The sequence below is a fragment of the Anabrus simplex genome, chromosome 5, assembly GCF_040414725.1.
Source record: "Anabrus simplex isolate iqAnaSimp1 chromosome 5, ASM4041472v1, whole genome shotgun sequence".
NCBI lineage: Eukaryota > Metazoa > Arthropoda > Insecta > Orthoptera > Tettigoniidae > Anabrus > Anabrus simplex.
In genome coordinates, this window is record NC_090269.1 from 136,959,297 (window position 1) to 136,979,441 (window position 20,145).

General features: G+C 38.7%; 1 protein-coding gene across 4 annotated transcripts in view; it reads right to left on the reverse strand.

The window, feature by feature from the left end:
- Positions 1-5,176: 5,176 nt before the first annotated feature.
- LOC136874694 (testis-expressed protein 9) overlaps positions 5,177-20,145 on the reverse strand; it is a 166,190-nt gene continuing 151,221 nt past the window's right edge. For 3 of the 4 annotated variants that reach the window (XM_067148335.2, XM_067148338.2, XM_067148334.2), the window contains 2 exons: positions 5,844-5,978; positions 5,177-5,376 (listed from right to left, as the gene is read on the reverse strand). In XM_067148335.2, the coding sequence (XP_067004436.1) occupies positions 5,293-5,376; positions 5,844-5,978 (219 nt within the window). In that variant the 3' untranslated portion in view covers positions 5,177-5,292. Of the gene's footprint in view, positions 5,377-5,843; positions 5,979-13,301; positions 13,362-20,145 lie in introns of those variants that run through there. The other variant, XM_067148336.2, reaches the window with a different exon arrangement.

Consider the following 20,145-nt stretch of genomic DNA (forward strand, 5'->3'; position numbering starts at 1 on the left):
TCACTGGAGTCCTCTGTGATAAAAAGGTGCCTCAATATCTAAAGGCAAAAGTTTATAAGAGTGTGGTACGGCCAGCAGCGATCTATGGGACTGAATGTCGCCCCATGACGAAACAACAGGAGCAAATGTTGACAACCATGGAGATGAAGATGCTTCGATGGTCCATGGGGCTGACCTGATGTGACCACATAAGGAACACGGACGTCCGGCAAAGGTTTGGTGTCGCGCCCATCATAGACAAAGTGAGGGAAGTCCGTCTCCGCTGGTACGGCCACGTCATGAGAAAACAGGACGACTCAGTTGCCAAAACAGCGCTCCACATCAACCCAGAGGGAACAAGACCACGAGGAAGACCGGCAAAGAGATGGACTGACAACATCAGGGCAGACATGCACAGTGTTGGCTTAACACCAGAAGATGTCAACGACAGACAGAAATGGAGGAGATGTAGCAAAGCAGCAGACCCTGCAAGTCGGGATTAATGCTAAGAAAGAGAGAGAGAGAGATAAAGGCAGGCTCATGACCGAGTTCGAAAATTTATACATTTTTTTTGGACCAAAAATATAATAATAATAAAAATTTAAATGATCCAATAGACAACCGAAGCCCTCTTTACGAACAATTAATATTTTAAATCTGAAAGACAAAAGACTTGTTAACGTCCTCAAAACAAGCTCTCCAAGCACCCCCACTAAGCTGCTCAACTCATCGCGCCCCTATTCTCCTTCCAATACACACAACTCCTCCCCAAGCGCCAGTCACATACCTACAGCTCTGCCTTCTCAAATCCACTCCCCTCCTCTAAGACGTCACACGTACAACACGAGGAGCAGGACATTAGCGACAGCCAGTGCTCCACAAACCTCCTAGCAATTAAGTAACAGCTCAACAGCTTTCAAGGTAAGCTTTAACTTTCACATTTTCATTTCTCAATGATTTCCCCCCTTTTCTTCTCTTTTTCCGTTCATTTCACTTAACTAATTAAGACAAAACCTCCATTTTCAGATTCCCTCACATGTAGGACAGCTCAAACACCGATTGCACTGCACAACATTTTCGACCGTTGCCCATTCAACCAACAACTGACTTTCCCACACTTCAACAACAAAAATATACGCAAACCTTTAGTCAACTAGGAAGAATCTAATGATGTTTTAACTATCTTCATTTGAAGTCGGTGTTGTTTTAACTCTGTCTTAGCACAGCCTCATTTTATAATTAACAAAAGCTGTTCACTTGCACTGTGCACTCCATTCATATAGAGAGTGACCAACGGAGTTGACTACCTCATGAATCCTAGGGCGAATTATTTTGGTTGGAGCCAAATCACAAATAAACAAATTGGAATGTTTTACCTCATCAATTTTAACAATTATAAATAAGTGTACACTAATTGTAAATTGTATTTTATTTTGCCAAAATTTGTATATACTACATAGAACCATCTTCGTACTCAATATCATATAGACTTTGATTACTTTCATTGTTATACTGTACATATGATGGCCTCATTTTAATATTAAGAAAACCACTAGCGTATTTTACTATGTGTAACTAGTCTATTGTTATTTCGTTTAAGACAGGACCTTGTACGTGTTTTTTAATGTATTCTTTCTTACATATTATGTTCATAATTTCCAACCAGACATCTGGTTTAATTTTGAGGTGCTTTGATATGACTGATGATGCCCCACATGGGGGGCGAAACATGTCTCCATTTTAATGATGTTTAACTAAAAGTGTTAACATCCTGTAATGTATTGAATAGGTTGGAGTCCAATAAATTCTCTTATATTATTATTGAAACAGTGGCCTGACGTCTCGTCATTCTCATTTACAGTCTCCACGATTCCACATTCTATCCACTCCTGAATCACATCATCATAATCTTTAAGCTGTGAGCTTGCATCCGGGAGATAGTAGGTTCGAATCCCACTATCGGCAGCCCTGAAGATGGTTTTCCATGTTTTCCCATTTTCACACCAGGCAAATGCTGGGGCTGTACCTTAATTAAGGCCACGGCCGCTTCCTTCCAACTCCTAGGCCTTTCCTATCCCATCGTCGCCATAAGACCTATCTGTGTCGGTGCGACGTAAAGCCCCTAGCAAAAAAAAAAAAAAATCTTTAAGCTTGTCCAAGTTTATCAATCTTCTAGTGACTGCTTCCAACCGCTCCTCAGCTAACTTCCTGTTATCCAACTATTCTGAATGGCCATCCGTCCAGGGGAGACGAACCTCGTATCTCCCTTCTTCATTCACCCTTACAGTTTCATTGAAGTGTTTCATGACTTCTTCTTCCATCTCTTTCTTTGACTGAGACTCTGCAGGGTCCTTTATGCCAATGGTTTCTAACTTCCACAAGTCTGATATATCCATTGCTTTACCACCGGTGAGGCTAACTAGTGACTGATTGCCCTTAGCCAGATCTTGCTGACCCATCACTGTCCAACCTAACCTGGTTTCCAGTGCATACATATTTTCATCCAGCTTAATCAGAACTCCTGTAAGCTGCTTCCCCAAAACATCTGCTCCAAGCCACAAATGCACCTCTGGAACATCTGTTAACTAAATGTTTCTAGTTGCACGAACAGGGTAAACATGTTGAGTTCCTAACCTTGGAACATAACCACATATTTTCTTCTTATCAAGCACCGAGACTGTGCATTTGAAATCCCCTTTTAGTGCTTATAGTGTTACATCATAAACATTATGGGTCTCTTTGCTAGTTTCTACACCCCCAAACAAACAATGAGACATCAATTTCTTTCCCAGTTTTTGTAGTCCTAACTTCCTAGCGCTTTCTTTGGTTATGTAAGACATTTGTGACCCAGAATCTTAACAAAATTAATGCAAGCTTGACAGGTCCTTCACTACCAAAAACCTTCACAACAAGAGTTTGTAATAGCGTCTCTGCATTTTGATAGGCAGTTAAAAGTCTCAGTGTTTTGATTATTTTGATTATTCTTTCCCTTTGAATTTACCCTCTCCTCTTTCTTAGTAACTAAATCAGGACATAAGTTAGCACAATGATCCCTTTTTAAGCAAATCATACACTTCTCAAATGCTTTACATTTGCTTGGTTATGCCCCTTCCTTAAACAACGAAAGCAAGCACCCCTTTTCTTCAAAATATATCCTTCTTCTCTCCATTCTGAAGATTCCTCACTTTAAAACAACCAGCAGATCTATGGGAACTCTTGTCACACCAGATACAACCTGTTTCAGTTTTCTGACCCTCACCTGAGAACAAAGCAGCAGCAGTAGGAAGTCTCTCTTGTTTACCTGGCTTGCATAACAGGTTATCCCTTTTCACAATAAAACTAGAGCGAGCAAGTGACAAACGTTCTTCGCTCTTCACTTCTTGTTTTATAAACAGTAACAACTTGCTTAGGTGATGATCGTGATCATTTTCTGATATATGAGATACACGAACTCTCTCCCATGCCTTCATAACCTCTTCTGGTAATGCAGACTCCATCAGAGGAAACAGCATTGCTGCATACTTATCACTAGTGACTCCTAAAGATTCCAAAGCTCTCAGTTGTGTTTCTAATTTATCATAGAGGCTTCCAATACTAAGGCTACTACCTTCAGTAGCTTGAAGCAGAACAAGATTTAGAAGATCTCGGACATATATTTCTATAAGTAATTCTTCCCTGGCAGACCTGGATTTCAGGTGATCTATTGCTTTTTGATAGTTCGCTCCGGACGGAGGGAAACTCTCAACTAGCTCCCTGGCCACAGAACCTGGAACAGTAGCCTGTAAAAGATACTGAAATTTGTCTTCCGAGTCGATATTACTATCGTCGTTTATTTTCTTAAACTGTCCCCAAAAACCAATCCAGTTTTTTATATCTCCATCGAACTGTTTAAGCTGTAGCTTGAGTAAATTGAAATGCCTTTTCTTCGTTGTCTCGATCTCACTCGCTAAGGCCTCACGTCCACCAACAGATAAATTCACTTGAAAATTATTTTTGAACCTAACCTTAGCTTGTAGCCACTTCTCCCGGTACGTTTCTGCCATGTCGAATTCCTTGGCATCGTCTTCTTCGGTCATTTCTTCAACACCCCTAAGTGCTTGAACCTTTTCATCCAAAGATAACATCCGCATTGCCTTATCTTCTAAAATACGGAAGTATGTCAACATTTCTTCCACATCTACGACTGCTTCCGATATTTTTTATTGAAACCGCCATGTGCTCTCATAAATAGTCTACGTATTTGTGATCTTTCCTTATTATACTGTTTAAGCTCCTCCATCTTAACTACGCCCTGTTGCGGTCGCCAGAAAATGTTCCATAATAATACATTTGGAGCTTAATCTATAAGGAAAATAATTTATTGTACAGGAATATTTCCTAACACCATTATTGAAAAAAAACTTCCAATAGACCAATAAAACACATGCCTTGCGCACTTCACGACTGTCATCTCTTTTTAAACAAAACTTAAGGGAGGGCTGTCATGATACCAACCACTACAAACACATAACAGGATAGAAATAAAAATTACCGAGCTCGATAGCTGCAGTCGCTTAAGTGTGGCCAGTATCCAGTATTCGGGAGATAAGTGGTTTGAACCCCACTGTCGGCAGCCCTGAAGATGGTTTTCCTTGGTTTCCCATTTTCACACCAGGCAAATGCGGGGGCTGTACCTTAATTAAGGCCACGGCCGCTTCCTTCCCAGTCCTAGCTCTTTCCTGTCCCATCGTCACCATAAGACCTATCTGTGTCGGTGCGACGTAAAGCAAAAAAAAAAAAAAAATCAAAATTCTCTTAACAACTATCTTTACCTAGCTTGGTATTGCAATTCCTTCATGCCACTGAGATGAAACACTCCCTCACTCCATATTCTGTTGAATAGGGTGAGGATAGCATTTGATTGTGGATTTTGTCCATTTCAGGAGGTTTATCCATGCACAGCTCGAGTGAATTCCATGGAAGGTACGTTATAGGATTACGAAGCAGTAGAAGCAAAGGAAAGATTGTTTGCCTCTGTCCCATACTTAATAGGCAGAAATGCAGGATCATATCTCCCAAGATACTCGTATATCATATGCCAAACGGTTCAGCTCCCAAGTCAGACATTCTTCAAGATTAAATTTTCCCATGTGGTTTGGAATTAGGACTTACAGCATATTTTGATACCTGTATTCATGACGATGACCTAACTCAAATAAGAAGTGATTTATTTGTATAAAATTGATGTGGTACATATTTGCGCAGTAATTGATCACTAAATAAATCAACGAGATCAACTGAAATTAATAAACTGCATTTCAGTTATGTTCCAGCTCATTGTTTTTCAGGGTTCCATTCCAACAATTTCAGAAACTCCTCTTCTGTAAACTGGACCACACGGCTTGCTTCAAGATGAGCCTGAAAAATAGTTCTCATATTAGAATGATTTTACAAATCACCATATTTCAAAATTTAACTTTTAATATGGATGAGCATTAGGAAATTCACTATCAAAAGAGTTTTTGACCATAAAAAAAAACCACACACATATTGGGCACCGGATAATAGACTTTCAAATAATAAATATAAGTACAACAATGAAATTTAAAAAGAGACAATTGGATTTATGAGATCTCAGGTCATATGCAATGAGTTGGGAATCCAATTACAACAGTAATAGACATAAAAATGTACCTTCGAGGATAGATACACTGGTAAGTATGCATATCAAGTCAACTGAAATATTGTATCTACAATTTATACAAACATAATAAAATGTGAATAATACCTCTTATTACAATAAGCACAATAAAGCGAGTTCTTAACTTTGATGTACTATACAAACTCACATGAAATCTGCTGTATTATGAGAGTCAAGTTCTTACCTTCTGTTTCTTGAGATTATCCACAAGCTGTAACTGCTTCTTGAAGGCTGTTACAAGTTCCAACTTCTGTTTTTCAAGCCGTTTGATATTAGCTGTAAACTCTTCATTCTTCTTTCGAGTGCTTTCACGCAGTTCCTAAAACCAAGATATCACAAAAATGTGCATCATGACCTAATTCTACTCAGTATTACTGATGTCAATATAACGATCAAGAGAATAGTAGTTATGGACAATTCGGACTCATTACTGTGAAGGTACAATACAAGTGATATACTTCATTTATGTAAAAGGCTCTGTGCAATAACATGACATGTCAAAAAATAATAACTTGTATGCTTGATTATGCCAAAATATAAATATTATATACCAGAAAACTGAATCTTATGATACAGGTTCTCCACCAATAAGAATTCAGATATTCATTATGAAACAACTGTTTGACCAATTAGGTAAGGATAGCAAAATCAAACATGTCAGAAGCACATATTAATATGCACGTTCCACTTTCAATATTCCACAACCACGCGGCACATTCCCGCAAATTTACTTCACCAACTGTACGATAAACAATTTGTATTTGAAATAAAGCTTGGTTATGATAACCTTCTATCAAAGCTTTGAAAACATACGACAATGTCAAGGTTTCTGATCCACTCACGGAAGATTAATAACCCAGCGCTTGCGCTCTGTTCAGTAAACTCAAACAACGTCTCAACAGAAATTTATGAATATTTTAAAAATAGAGTTATAACTATCATTGAGCAGAGACAGTCGTATGCAACTCGCCTATAATGGTAATTTAGACACTCGTATGGATATTAGAAAACTCGCTTTGCTAGTTTTATAAACATACTCGTGTCTTAATTATTGCCATTATAGGCTTGTTGCATAATGTACTATTAAAAACCTAGAAATAAGTCAACTGTTTATAAACAAAATCTGTAATAAAATAGGCACTCTTACTTGTTTTACAAGGAAGAAAACTGCCGAGAGGTTTCTTCCATTGATTGACAGTGCTGATGTAATCTAAAAAATGCTCTAATAATAAGTTAATTTGAGTTATTCCCACAAAAAGTTGCTATTATAATTAAGTCAATTTGTGTCTAAGAGCTAGTAATGTTTGCCAATCAAGTAAAATGGCCATTACACCCATCTTACAAACTAGAAGGGTTTCTATCCATACACCAAATAAAATTAAGGAAACTCAACATTAAAAATTACCAGTGTTTCACCGAAGTGTGAGATAAGTTCATCAGTTGGAAACCACATCTTACCAAGACACTGGCCGGCTAACATGCTGATAGCGACACCACCCCCCACCACCACTACTGAAATGTTTTCATTCCTCCCCTACAGGGGGAGGCACACCTCTTAGACGGTGAGACTGTCTCTCAGGCTAGGAGATTTGTAACGGAGAAGGTGATAGGGTTGGCAGCCGTGGCCTATAGGTACTAGGAACTGTCCCAGTATTTACCTTAGTGCAGGAGAATGGAAAACCATGAAAAACCATTCTCAGGACAGCTGACAGTAGGGACCCACCCCTCTCCGTCTCCCAAATACAGAAGCATAAAGCCACAGTAGAGCCGTAGCCACTTGTGGCCGAGACCCACTCTGCATCCGCCAACGCAACACCACTGCAAGCTATCCTGTAATTAGCACAAATGCAATGCCTAAGTACTAGGAGACAATTACATCTACACTAATTACATTTGCCTTCCTGGGCTACCATGACCAAAAATATTGGCAGCTGGCTAGTTAACTCAATCGTATTTGATTGGAAACCACCATAATATATTTGCAGGTGTTAACAGGCTCCATTAAGCATTGGTCTTTCAACAACGATAAGTACAGTTAATTAGTGTTAGAGTCATTATAGTTTATTATCCCCATTATATAATTGTGAGATTTAGAGTCACACCATGAAAGTGCAGCAAACAACATGTCAGCTTATGGCATTTAATGGTCCAGTAGACAAGTAGGTGAGGAATTCACCCCTGCAATTATGCCATATTTTTCTGAAACATCCGATATACCCCATCGGCTATTATCTTTCATATACAGTTCTTCCTCTGCCAAGAAATACAATTATTCTAAATAACTGCCTTTGTTTAAAAACACTTTTTACACCAGGAAACAGAGTTGAAATCAGTCTTTTAATTATATCCCTACCTCGCTCGACTTCTAAATTGTATATTAAAAGAAATAAATTGACGAGAGGGTTCACCTTTTCAATACAACATATCAAGTAAATAATATTACATCAGCCTTGGTTTTATGTCAAGTAAATAATATTACATCAGTTTTAGTTTATATCAACCAAACCAAACTCCATGCCACTACAGCCCTTGAAGGGCCTTGGCCTACCAAGCAACCACTGCTCAGCCTGAAGGCCTGCAGATTACAAGGTGTTGTGTGGTCAGTACAACAAATTCTCTCGGCCGTTATTCTTGACTTTCTAGACCGGGGCCGCTATCTCACCGTCAGAGAGCTCCTCAACTGTAATCACATAGGCTGAGTGGACCTTGAACTAGCCCTCAGGACCAGGTAAAAATCCCTGACCTGGCCGGGAATCGAACCCGAGGCCTCCGGGTATGAGGCAGACATGCTACCCCTTACACTATGGGGCCGGCTTAGTTTATATCAAGTAAATAATATTGCATAAGTCTTAGTTTATATCAAGTAAATAATATTACATCAGTCTTAATTTATATCAAGTAAATAATATTACATCAGTCTTGTCAATTTATTTCTTATAATTGCACTTCAATACGGAACAAAAATGAAATGTATAGCTTATAATTTTACATTGTGTTTCAAAGTTGTCAGAATAGTCAGCTCAGAAAGAGCATGGTCAATTCTAGCTGTGCCTAGATGGTTGTATTTAACAGCTGCTGTGATTTGCATAATGGAACATTCAATTTTTTTTTTTTTTTTCCTCTGAAAGAAAATTTTTAAAACTTTCTTCAACAACTCTTTTGCCCATTCTAAATTTTTAGCTGTTAGGTTCTTCAGTCTGACAAAACTAAGTTTGAGTAATAAATTTATGAACTACCTCAAAAAGAAATACATATGGTAACAGTATTGTACTTGAAAAGTAATTCAACTTGAAAAGCAGTGTAGATTAGCCTACTTACCTACTATTTGTTTTCAGCTACACTGTAACACACAGGCAGGAGTATACAAATAAAAACATGCTTCACTCCACTTAAATTCCATGCTAACAATACACACTTTCGTATCTTTCACGCTATAATCAGTCCTGTTATGAATAACACAAATGCTAAAATTTGCCTCCAAAAAGGACTGCCAACATGTCGAAGGAGCACGTTAAAAACAATTCTCATTCTACAAATGAAATGTATTTTAAATTAACACACAATGAGACTATTATATTAAACTCATTTTTTGCAGGTGTCTGGGTCCTGTTACTATTTATGTCATGTGTTCAGTAATTTTACAAGTTAGAAAAGAATGCTATTTTGTACAAACACATCATTGACAACCCTGTATCTGTTATATTTCATTATATACTATTTTATTTCTCCCAAACACTACAGTAGTTACTAGAAACTGGCTCAAGGGACAACAAGCGTTGTGGGTTTATCCCACCATGATGATCAACAATTCCTTGGTCAGCCTAAAAGGACATGTTTACAAGATACAACCCCTCTTCCCACCTATCAAGCAGTTGCTTCTGCTTGTGCATGCAGCGGGCTATTGGTTGCCAGCAGACATGCACTAGACAGCGAGATTTCAAATACATAATATTTTAAATATCAATCAAAATTCTAATAAGGACTATGAATCTCACGTTAGATCCGTATTGATGGTTGAACTTCTTACAAAATTGTAAAAAATTATTTTTATATCTTCCTAGTCAATACTATAATATTTTACATCCAATTAAGACAAAACTTTACACAAACATAGACATGTTTCGACTCAGCATTGGGTCCTCCTCAGTAATACATATATAATGAACTAGCTGTTACCCACGGCTTCACTCGTGGGGATTTGGCAAGTTGATAAAAAATCACTGTTCCTCGGTACGGCACTAAGACATTATCTTAAAATCCCTAAAGTATAAAAACTCACCGAAAAATTGCATTTCATTTACCCCAGAGCCTCTTTGTAAACCACGTTTGTGGCATTGGCTCTTGGGGTTAAGATGACAGGGCTACTGGCAGAGGTAAATCTGGAACATGCGACATGGAACTCTACATGTGTCAAACAGTCCTCTTTCAAGTCGATAAAAAAGGGTTTCTTTATTTCTAAAGGAGATTCCAAATACCGATTTTCACATCTGTAACATCTTACTTTTTGAGATAAAAGTATCCTCATAAAGAGAATTCAACTCCTTCTTCACTTATTTTTGATCTCCAGCTTAACCCTCTACTGCATGAATTATTTTTCGTTTCCGTTTGATGGGGAGGGCCCACGTAAAATAAACGGTGGTTGGTACACGTGGATGTTGACAGGGTGGAAGGAGTACCTTTGGTTGTAGGGCTGTTTTGTCTTAAGTTATGTAAAAAAAAAAAACAAGGCATCACTGGAATATATGTTTAATTGATTGTACAGTTGAAGGTGTGATGCAAAACTACCTCTGCCTACAATATTTATCCATGTATACAGGTGAAAAGTTATTTGTTGCCTAATGGCAACAGTATGCAGTAGAGGGTTAAGTTGATTTTCCGGAAACAAAACAAAACAAAACGTACATGTCTCTCTATTTTTAAAGGGGATTACAAATACCAATTTTCACATTGTTAACATGTTAAGTTTATGAGATATACTGTAGATATACTCATTTTAAAAACTGTCGCACTCCTTGGCTGAGTGGTCAGCGTTGAGGCCTTCGGTTCACAGGGTTCCAGGTTCGATTCCGGGCAGGGTCGGGGATTTTAATTGCGAGCGATTAATTCATCTGGCTCGGGGACAGATTGTTTGTGTTTATCTCAACACATTCCTCTTCATATTCACTCAACACACTACATTACCAACCACAACAGGAACACGCAATAGTAATTACATCCCTACACGGGGTTGGCATCAGGAAGGGCATCCAGCCGTAAAAAAGGGTCAAATCCACATGTGCAACACAGTTTGCACCCGTGACCCCACAGATGTGGGAAAAGCGGTAGAAGAAGACGATACTCATTTTAAAAATTCACCTGCTTTTTTTATTATTTCACCCCCATAAGAGGATTTTCAAAAAAAAAGTGTGTTCATTTATTTTATTTATTTATTTTTTATATATTTATATATATATATTTTTTGCTAGTTGCTTAACATCGCACCAACACAGATTGGTCTTATGGCGACGATGGGACAGGGAAGGGCTAGGAGTGGGAAGGTAGCGGCCGTGGCCTTAATTAAGGTACAGCCCCAGCATTTGCCTGGTGTGAAAATGGGAAACCACGGAAAACCATTTTCAGGGCTGCCGACAGTGGGGTTCGAACCTACTATCTCCCGAATACTGGATACTGGCCGCACTTAAGCGACTGCAGCTATCGAGCTCAGTCATTTATTTTTAAAGGAGATTCCAAGTACCAGTTTTGATGCTTGTTTCTGAGATATATTGTGTCCTCATATAAAGAATTCAACTCCTTCCTCTCTTCTTTTTACCCCCCCCACCCCCGGCCACTTAAACGGATTTTCTGAAAACAAAAATTTGTGTTCTTTTATTTTTAAAGGAGATTCCAAATACCAATTTTCATGTCTGTAACATGTTGGGTTTTTGTGATATATTGTAGATAATCTCGCTGCTGTAAGAATCTGACGTTGCCATGGTTATGGCAGTTCCTTTCTTTATCCGATTCCTAGAGCAGGGGTAGTGCGGTGCCAATATCTCCATGAGCATTAGTTTTAGTGCCTTAAAACATGGTTTTTGGGCCCGTAGGGCTTACCGAGTTTTATTCTTTGCATCAAGGGGATTAAATTGAGCTTTGTCTCATCCTTGTATGACAAATTCAATATTTTCTCTATATTAGCCCAGTATTTATATATCTCTGCCTGTGCCCCCCCCCCCCCTGAATTGTTTTGAAAATAAAATACAGCCCATGTCCCTCAGGGATAATGAATATTTATATTAATAAAATAATTTGTAGAATCGGTCCAGTAGTTCCTGAGATTAGCCATTACATACAAACAAACTTTACCTCTTTATATATTAGTGTAGATTAAAAACATCGGCCACACAAAATGAAATGTTAGTTAAAACGTTTTTCTTAAAAAGCATGATGAAAGTTTAAAACTGTGACATGGTGATCGTTGAAACAGTCTTGACCTGGAGGTCTTTTTGTTTCAATGTTTTTGTTGTCCCTTGGTGTGGTTCAGCTAGTATCTGTAAACTGTTGGCTCAGTTGTTATGTTCTGACATGGGCTGATATACCTAAGCATTATTGAAGTTGAACCATCTGATTTTTAGTCTGTAAAATGGATAATGCAAATCGAATTAAGAGTTGAAAAATGGTGACTAACAGAAAAAACATTCAAAGTAAGTTCTGAAGAACGAAAATTAACTTATGTTATGTATCCCACTTGTATCACCCATGTTCTCTGACTATGGAGTCCAGCTCTCGACTGACTTGCTCCCGCAGTCGAGACGCAAGACATGTTGCTGCGAGGAAGTGGAGTGGGGAAATGGGGTGGAGCAGGGAGGATAACAAAACAATTTTGTACAATTTTGTAAAAAAAATACTAATAAGAGTGGAAGGAAACTAATTTGGGGATTTAAGGGTAGGCTCAGCCTTAAAGCCTTAAGGACTTAGTTTTAATTTAGTGACGATTAAACAGAAGGCAATAGAAACCTACTGCATTTAAGATCCTTACGGATTTCCTGAGACATGCAGCTCTCTCTGTATGAAGCCTGAATTTGATGGTTGATGACCTCCGCTTGAATAAAATATTCTGGAAGTAAACTCGTCCACTATTTGGATCTCTGGGTGGAGACTACAAGAGATGAGGTTAACACCATCAGAAAGGTGAATGCTGATATTCTACAAGTCAGAATCGATGAAGTAAGTCAGTAAAACTCAGGAGGGATATGAAGTAAGATTTTTAGTCACGGGACTGCAACGCTATTAACACAAAATCAACTGGGCAACAAGCAGCATTTGGGCTAATCATGAATAAGAAAATAGGAAGACAAGTAAACTGCTGTGACCAGTACAATGAGCAAATTATAATAGTCAGGAAAGATACCAAACTGCTACCTACCAAATAGTACAGGTCTACATTCCTACCAGCAATGCATATGATGAGAAAATCAAGGAAGTGTATGAAGAGGTAGAAGAGGTCATTCAATATGTGAAAGGAAAAGACAACTTGATTGTGATGGGAGTCTGGAATGGATCTATAAAAAAGGGGAGACAGGAAAGCATTGTAGAAGATGTGGACTGGGGAAAATGAATGATAGAGAAATGAGATAGTTTTTCACTAATCATATTGTAATCCTTGTAAACATTTGGTTCAAGAAACATAAAAGATATCTGTACACGTGGAAGGCCTCAGGAGACTCTGAAAGATACAAACAGATTACATAATGGTTAGGCAGAGATTTAGGAATCAGGTAATAGACAGTCAAACATTTCCAAGGGCAGATGTAGGTTCAAACTGTAATTTACTGGCCATGAAGAGTAGGCTAAAACTAATGATAATGATGATGATGATCATATTCAAGTATCCCAAATGTTGAAAGCGCTCCAATATGAAGCAGCCACAATACCTTTATCACTGACTGTAATGAAGTCTTCAAGTTGGTTTTCCACAGGGCAGTTTGGACAGTGAAATAGATGCTCAAGATCTTGAACTGCACCACAGTTCCAGTTGGCATTCTGTGTATAACCCCATCTTTTGACTGTACCCTTGGTTCTAGGCATTCCAGTTCTTATCCTATTCAGGGTCTTCTAGACAGGCCAAGATTGCAAAGTATGTACTGGAGTTCCTTCTGTTGGCTGATTCCAGTCAGATAGTGGGGTCTGTTGTTGGTAGTATTAATTCCTAAGAACATTTGGTGTGGCTGGTGTTATTAATGAAACTCCTCTGTGATTTGTTTTACTGTCTGGCTCCATGATTAAATGGTTAGCGTGCCAGCCTTTGGTCACAGGGGTCCTGGGTTCAATTCCCGGCAGGGTCAGAAATTTTAACCATCATTAGTTAATTCCGCTTGCATGGTGGCTGGGTGTATGTATCATTTTTGTCATCATTTCACCCTCATCATGACGCACAGGTCGCCTACGGGAGTCAAATCAAAAGACCTGCACCTGGCAAACCGAACACGTCCTCAGACACTCCCAGCACTAAAAGCCATACGCCATTTCATTTTCATCTGTTTGCATGATCACAGAGAGGATGATGGTTGTCCACCTCTTGTTTAAGTTTCTCAGTTTCAGCTGCTACTTGCTGTTGGATTGAAGGTGGAGCTATGCCAAACGTGCAATATAGCTTCTCGATGTTTGTTGGTTTGAGCAGCCAGAAACTGCATGGCACGTATCGTTCAAAGCAATATCCACTTTCTTGGAACATACAGAGTTGACCCACACAGGACAAGCGTACTCAGCTGTAGAGAAAGAAATTGCCAGGGCTGTAGTTCATACAGTTGCTGGATGTGCTCCCCAGCTTGACCTTGTTAACGAGCATAGCGGATTATTCCTGGCTCTGACTTTCATACCGATACAATGACAATGTGCTCTAAAAATAAGACACTGGTCAAGGTGAACTCCAAGGTATTTGACAACAGAACAAGCTGCCTTCCTTCCCAACTGATGTTCAGTTTGTGATTAGCAGCACGATTACATAGATGAAAGAGTGTAACCTATGTTTTCCTAGGATTTGGCTTAAGGTAGTTGTCAAGTGTTATGAATTTCATGTTTTTGGTCCGTATTGAACTGAGAATAACATATGAATCTGAATCTAATAAAAAACTCAACTTTCTAGATTTAACTATCACTAGAAACTCAGATTCTTTCAGTTATAAAATATTCAGAAAACCTACTCAAACAGCCTCCACCAAGATTCAGTGCACCCCCAGTCCAACATACTAACATTTCTCATTTCATTACCACACTTCACTTTATAAATTTTAAATCCATAAGATTCTTACCATTAAAATAACATGTTTTAGGATTCGACAAGAGTTGTTTATGTTTTAATATGGCTGATGATGACCCCTAGGTGGGTCGAAACTAGTTCCATGTAATTTAAAATATTGTAAATACATATTAGTATTGAATAGGTGGAAACCTTTACTGTGTTATTATTCATATGTTAAGGTAGTTGTCTCGGTAATAAAGGGACAATTCATTGGTACAGTTCTACAGCCTGGATTCTACTTCCCAAAATGATCTGGAATGAGTTCCAACACCAAGATCGTCTAAAAGAAAGAAAGAAAAGAAGTAAGTGAAGTGGCATATGGCTTTTAATGCCGGGAGTGTCCAACGACATGTTCGGCTCGTCAGGTGCAGGTCCTTTGATTTGACTCCCGTAGGTGACCTGCGTGTCATTTTGAGGGTGAAATGATGATGAAGACGATACATACATTCAGCCCCCATGCCAGTGGAATTAACCAATGATGGTTAAAATTCCCGACCCTGCCGGGAATTGAACCCGAGACCCCTATGGCCAAAGGCCAGCACGCTAGCCATTTAACCATGGAGCCGGACAGAAAGAAAAGAAAAGACAAGAGATGGGAGATAAATAAACTGAAAGACATAGAAGTAAGAGAAAGTTTTAAAGAGAGTGCAAAGAAAGGATTTTCTGAGAAGGATGAAAGAAACAATACTGGTGAGGTGTGAATGGTGGTGAAGCATGTCATAAATTGGGCTGCAGCTGAAAATCTAGGAAGAAAATCTAATGTTTTTCAAAAGCATTGGGTATCTCGGCATAAATTAGATGTGATTAATGAGCCAAGAAAGTAAAATAATTCAATAAATGATGAGGGGGAAAAAATAAGTACAGGAAACTAAAGAATGAGGTAGACAGGAGGTGTAGAGCAATGATAGTGAGATAGTTACAAGGGAAATGTACAGCTATAGAAGGTCACAGAGCTGTAGGCCATGTAGAAGTTGCCTTCAGGAAACTAAGAGGGACTTTTGAAGAATAGAAAAGCAAGGGTATGAACTTTGAGCTCCGATGTGAAACAACTCTTAGGGAAGGAGGAAAAACCAGGAAGATAGGCGGAAGACACAGAACACCTCAACAAGAAACAGGAACTTGATGAACAGGCACTAGAAGAAGAAGAGAAAATGGATGATGATGAAAGGGAAGACCCAATTCTAAGATCAGAATTTGATAGGACTATGAAGGATCTAAGTAAAAACAAAATATAATCATCAGATTCTCAACCATAAACAACCTGGGTCAGATCCTACCACACTCAGTAAATACACCAAATAAATTTAAACAGTATGGTGAATATAAAATCACCTGTAAAAATTGTGGATGTTTTTATATTGGACAAACAGGGAGAGGATTTGACATCAGATTTCTAGGACACCTGGCTGCACTTCAGAAGCATGAAAAATGATTAGTTGCTGCACATCTACATGACACAAGACATGAAGTATCAAGTATACAAAATTCTCTTTACCATACACATCCAAAAGGAGAGAAAAATGAAAATTTTAGAAACTCTAGAAATTTAGACATCAGTTAATAGATCCTCAACATATGCTCAATGATAAAAGAAAATTACTATTTAAAAAACAATATTGGGCTTTTGCAGCAATTGTATATTTTTGAGACAATGCACACCTATAGCTGACTCAACATAGATGCTATAAATTCATAATGCACATAGATCCTACTATTAAATGCAATAGTATAATATTCTTTGAAAACAATAATTGCTTATCAAGTAGACCAACAAGTATATGTCACTATTTTCACCACTTGACGATGGAACAAAGTGTCTGAAACATGTTGCGAAATAAATCATTTAACACTTTAGCTGCCAAGCTATTTTGGCTTCCCTCTCTTGCAGTGCCAAATTGATTTTAACACAGTTTCCTGTTTTGACAGTGTTGTGTGAAATTGTTTGGCTGACCCGATTGGGTGATAGTGTTGAAACTTTTAATTCCTTCTTACCATTACAGTTTAAATAACCTCCACTAGTCTGCGCCAAGTCAGTGCAGGAGAGACAATTATAATCGCCTAGCAACCACCTGTCATCGGCCTGACTGGACAGATGGGAATCTTTACTATTACCAAAGGTGTAGGTCCGATTGGACCGCCATGGCAGCTAACATGTTAATAAAACTTGTGACTGATAACAGTTTATATCATTTCATAAAGAATTAATTCACAGTCACAGACAAGGCCTTCCTTAAAAAAGCAGGTTGAAGATCATTGGTTATTGCAGAGCACTGCTGGAGCACATGTCATTTCATTGCGTTTGTTTCATTACTCTCAATATTTCCTGACATAATACAGGTACTTTGACTTCCATTTCTTCAAAAAATCACAGCAGTTGTTGAAGCATGAAACCCTTATTATTATAAGCTAGCTGTTATGTTGTTGGCTGGTTATTTTTTATAATTGCAGCAGTACTGCCAACTAGTGGCACATCCATAAACTCAATCAATTCAATTCAATCAATCACTGATCTGCATTTAGAGCAGTCGCCCAGGTGGCAGATTCCCTATCTGTTGTTTTCCTACCCTTTTCTTAAATGATTGCAAAGAAACTGGAAATTTACTGAACATCTCCCTTGGTAAGTTATTCCAATCCATAACGCCCCTTCCTATAAATGAATATTTGCTCCTATTTGTCCTCTTGAATTCCAACTTTACCTTCATATTGTTATCTTTCCTATTTTTAAAGACGCCACTCAAACTTATTCGTCTACTAATGTCGTTCCACACCATCTCTCCGCTGACAGCTCGGAACATACCACTTATTGAAATTCTAAGTTCCCAAGGAGGGAATTAGATATTTTTCCACCAATAGAGCATGTCAAAAAACAGATCAGATGTAAGGCTTTTCAGGCATTTGTTCTATTAACCAGCGTTTCGTCTTTGGTCTGACACTAGACTCATCAGAGTGGGATGTGTCGGACCCTACCCATTGACGCTGGGGTGTATGCAGGTCAACTTATCAGAAGCCCTATATACGTGGCACAGTCTGGTAACTGCATACGGGAGATAAAACTCCACAATGGAATTACTGCCCGCCTAGCACTTCCGAATGGAAATTCTAAGTTCCCAAGAAGGGAATTAGATATTTTTCCACCAATAAAGCATGTCAAAAAACAGATCAGATGTAAGGCTTTTCAGGCATTTGCTCTATTAACCAGCGTTTTGTCTTAGGTCTGACACTAGACTCATCAGAGTGGGATGTGTCAGATCCTACCCACTGACGCTGGGGTGTATGCAGGTGTACTTATCAGAAGCCCTATATAAGTGACACAGTCTGATGACTGCATCAGGAGATAAAACTGCACATACCTGCATATACCCCAGCGTCAGTGGGTAGGGTCTGACACATCCCACTCTGATGAGTCTAGTGTCAGATCAAAGAAAAAACGCTGGTTAATAGAGCAAACGCCTGAAAAGCCTTACATCTGATCTGTTTTCTGACATGCTCTATTGGTGGAAAAATATCTAATTCCCTCCTTGGGAACTTAGAATTTCCATTCGGAATTGCTAGGCGGGCAATAATTCTACTGTGGAGTTTTATCTCCCGTATGCAGTTATCAGACTGTGCCACTTATATAGGGCTTCTGATAAGTTCACCTGCATACACGCAGCGTCAATGGGTAGGGTCTGACACATCCCACTCTGATGAGTCTAGTGTCAGACCTAACACGAAACGATGGTTAATAGAGCAAACGCCTGAAAAGCCTTACATCTGATCTGTTTTTTTCTACATACCACTTAGTTGAGCAGCTCGTTTTCTTTCTTCCAGTTCTTCCCAGCCCAAACTTTGCAACATTTTTGTAACGCTACTCTTTTGTCAGAAATAACCCAGAACAAATTGAGCTGCTTTTCTTTGGATTTTTTCCAGTTCTTGAATCAGGTAATCCTGGTGAGGGTCCTGTACACTGGAATCATACTCTAGTTGGGGCCTTACCAGAGACTTATATGCCCTCTCTTTTACATCCTTACTACAGCCCCTAAACACCCTCACAACCATGTGCAGAGATCTGTACCCCTTATTTACAATCTCATTTATATGATTACCCCAGTGAAGATCTTTCCTTATACTAACACCTAGATACTTACAATGATCACCAAAAGGAACTTTCACCCCATCAAGACAGTAATTAAAACTGAGAGGACTTTTCCTATTTGTGAAACTCACAACCTGACTTTTAACCCCATTTATCAACATACCATTGCCTGCTGTCTATCTCACAACATTATCGAGGTCACGTTGCAGTTGCTCACAATTTTGTTACTTATTTATTACTCCATACAGAATAACATCATCTGCAAAAAGCCTTACTTCTGATTCCACTTGTTTACTCATATCACTTATATACAGGGTCTTTATTTATTCTTGGAAGGGACTTTCTCGCTCGACCTTGGCCGCCAGTAACAGTTCAGTTGCCAGCTACCGCGCGTGCGTATGTACGGCAGAATTCGGTGCTCAAAATTATTATCATGCATTTTACTCACCATGCTTACAGTTTATGCTCAAAAATCATTATTATGCATTATCATGCATTTATCATGCATTTTACTCATCATTTTTACAGTTTACACTGAAAATGTTCCCTATGTGCTGCCAAAATAATCGGTATCTCCTAATAAAGTTTTCGGTTACTCTACCAAATTCTTCAGCACTGATGGATGCAATTGCAACTTGTATATTGTCTAAGTTCATCTAGTGTGTGAGGAGGGTTGTTCCCATAAAATACATTTTTTAACATTCCCCACAAATAAAAATCACATACCGTTAAATCTGGGCTACGAGGGGGCCACAGATTTTTACTTATGATCCTCGTACCAAACACGCTTCAGTAAGAAGATAACGACCTTTACGTCTATTTTTATTGTTTACTGAACCTGTAGGTTTGAATCTCTTGGCCAGTTGTTTTATTGTCCGATTGACAGGAATGGGTCTCCCTGGAAATTTCGCTCAAAACTTTTGTCTTGTCCTAGCGCACGATTTTCTGCACTTAATGTAAGTATTATGCAGATATACACGTTTATGTAACGAATATTTCACATACATTACAGCACTATACACAATCACAATAGAACACTAAACAATACGACATACAGTACGCAGTAGCTTCATTGAACACCCTACTATCTCGGAGTTCAGCTCTCAACAACTGCAGAGTGCCGGAAACCGTGCG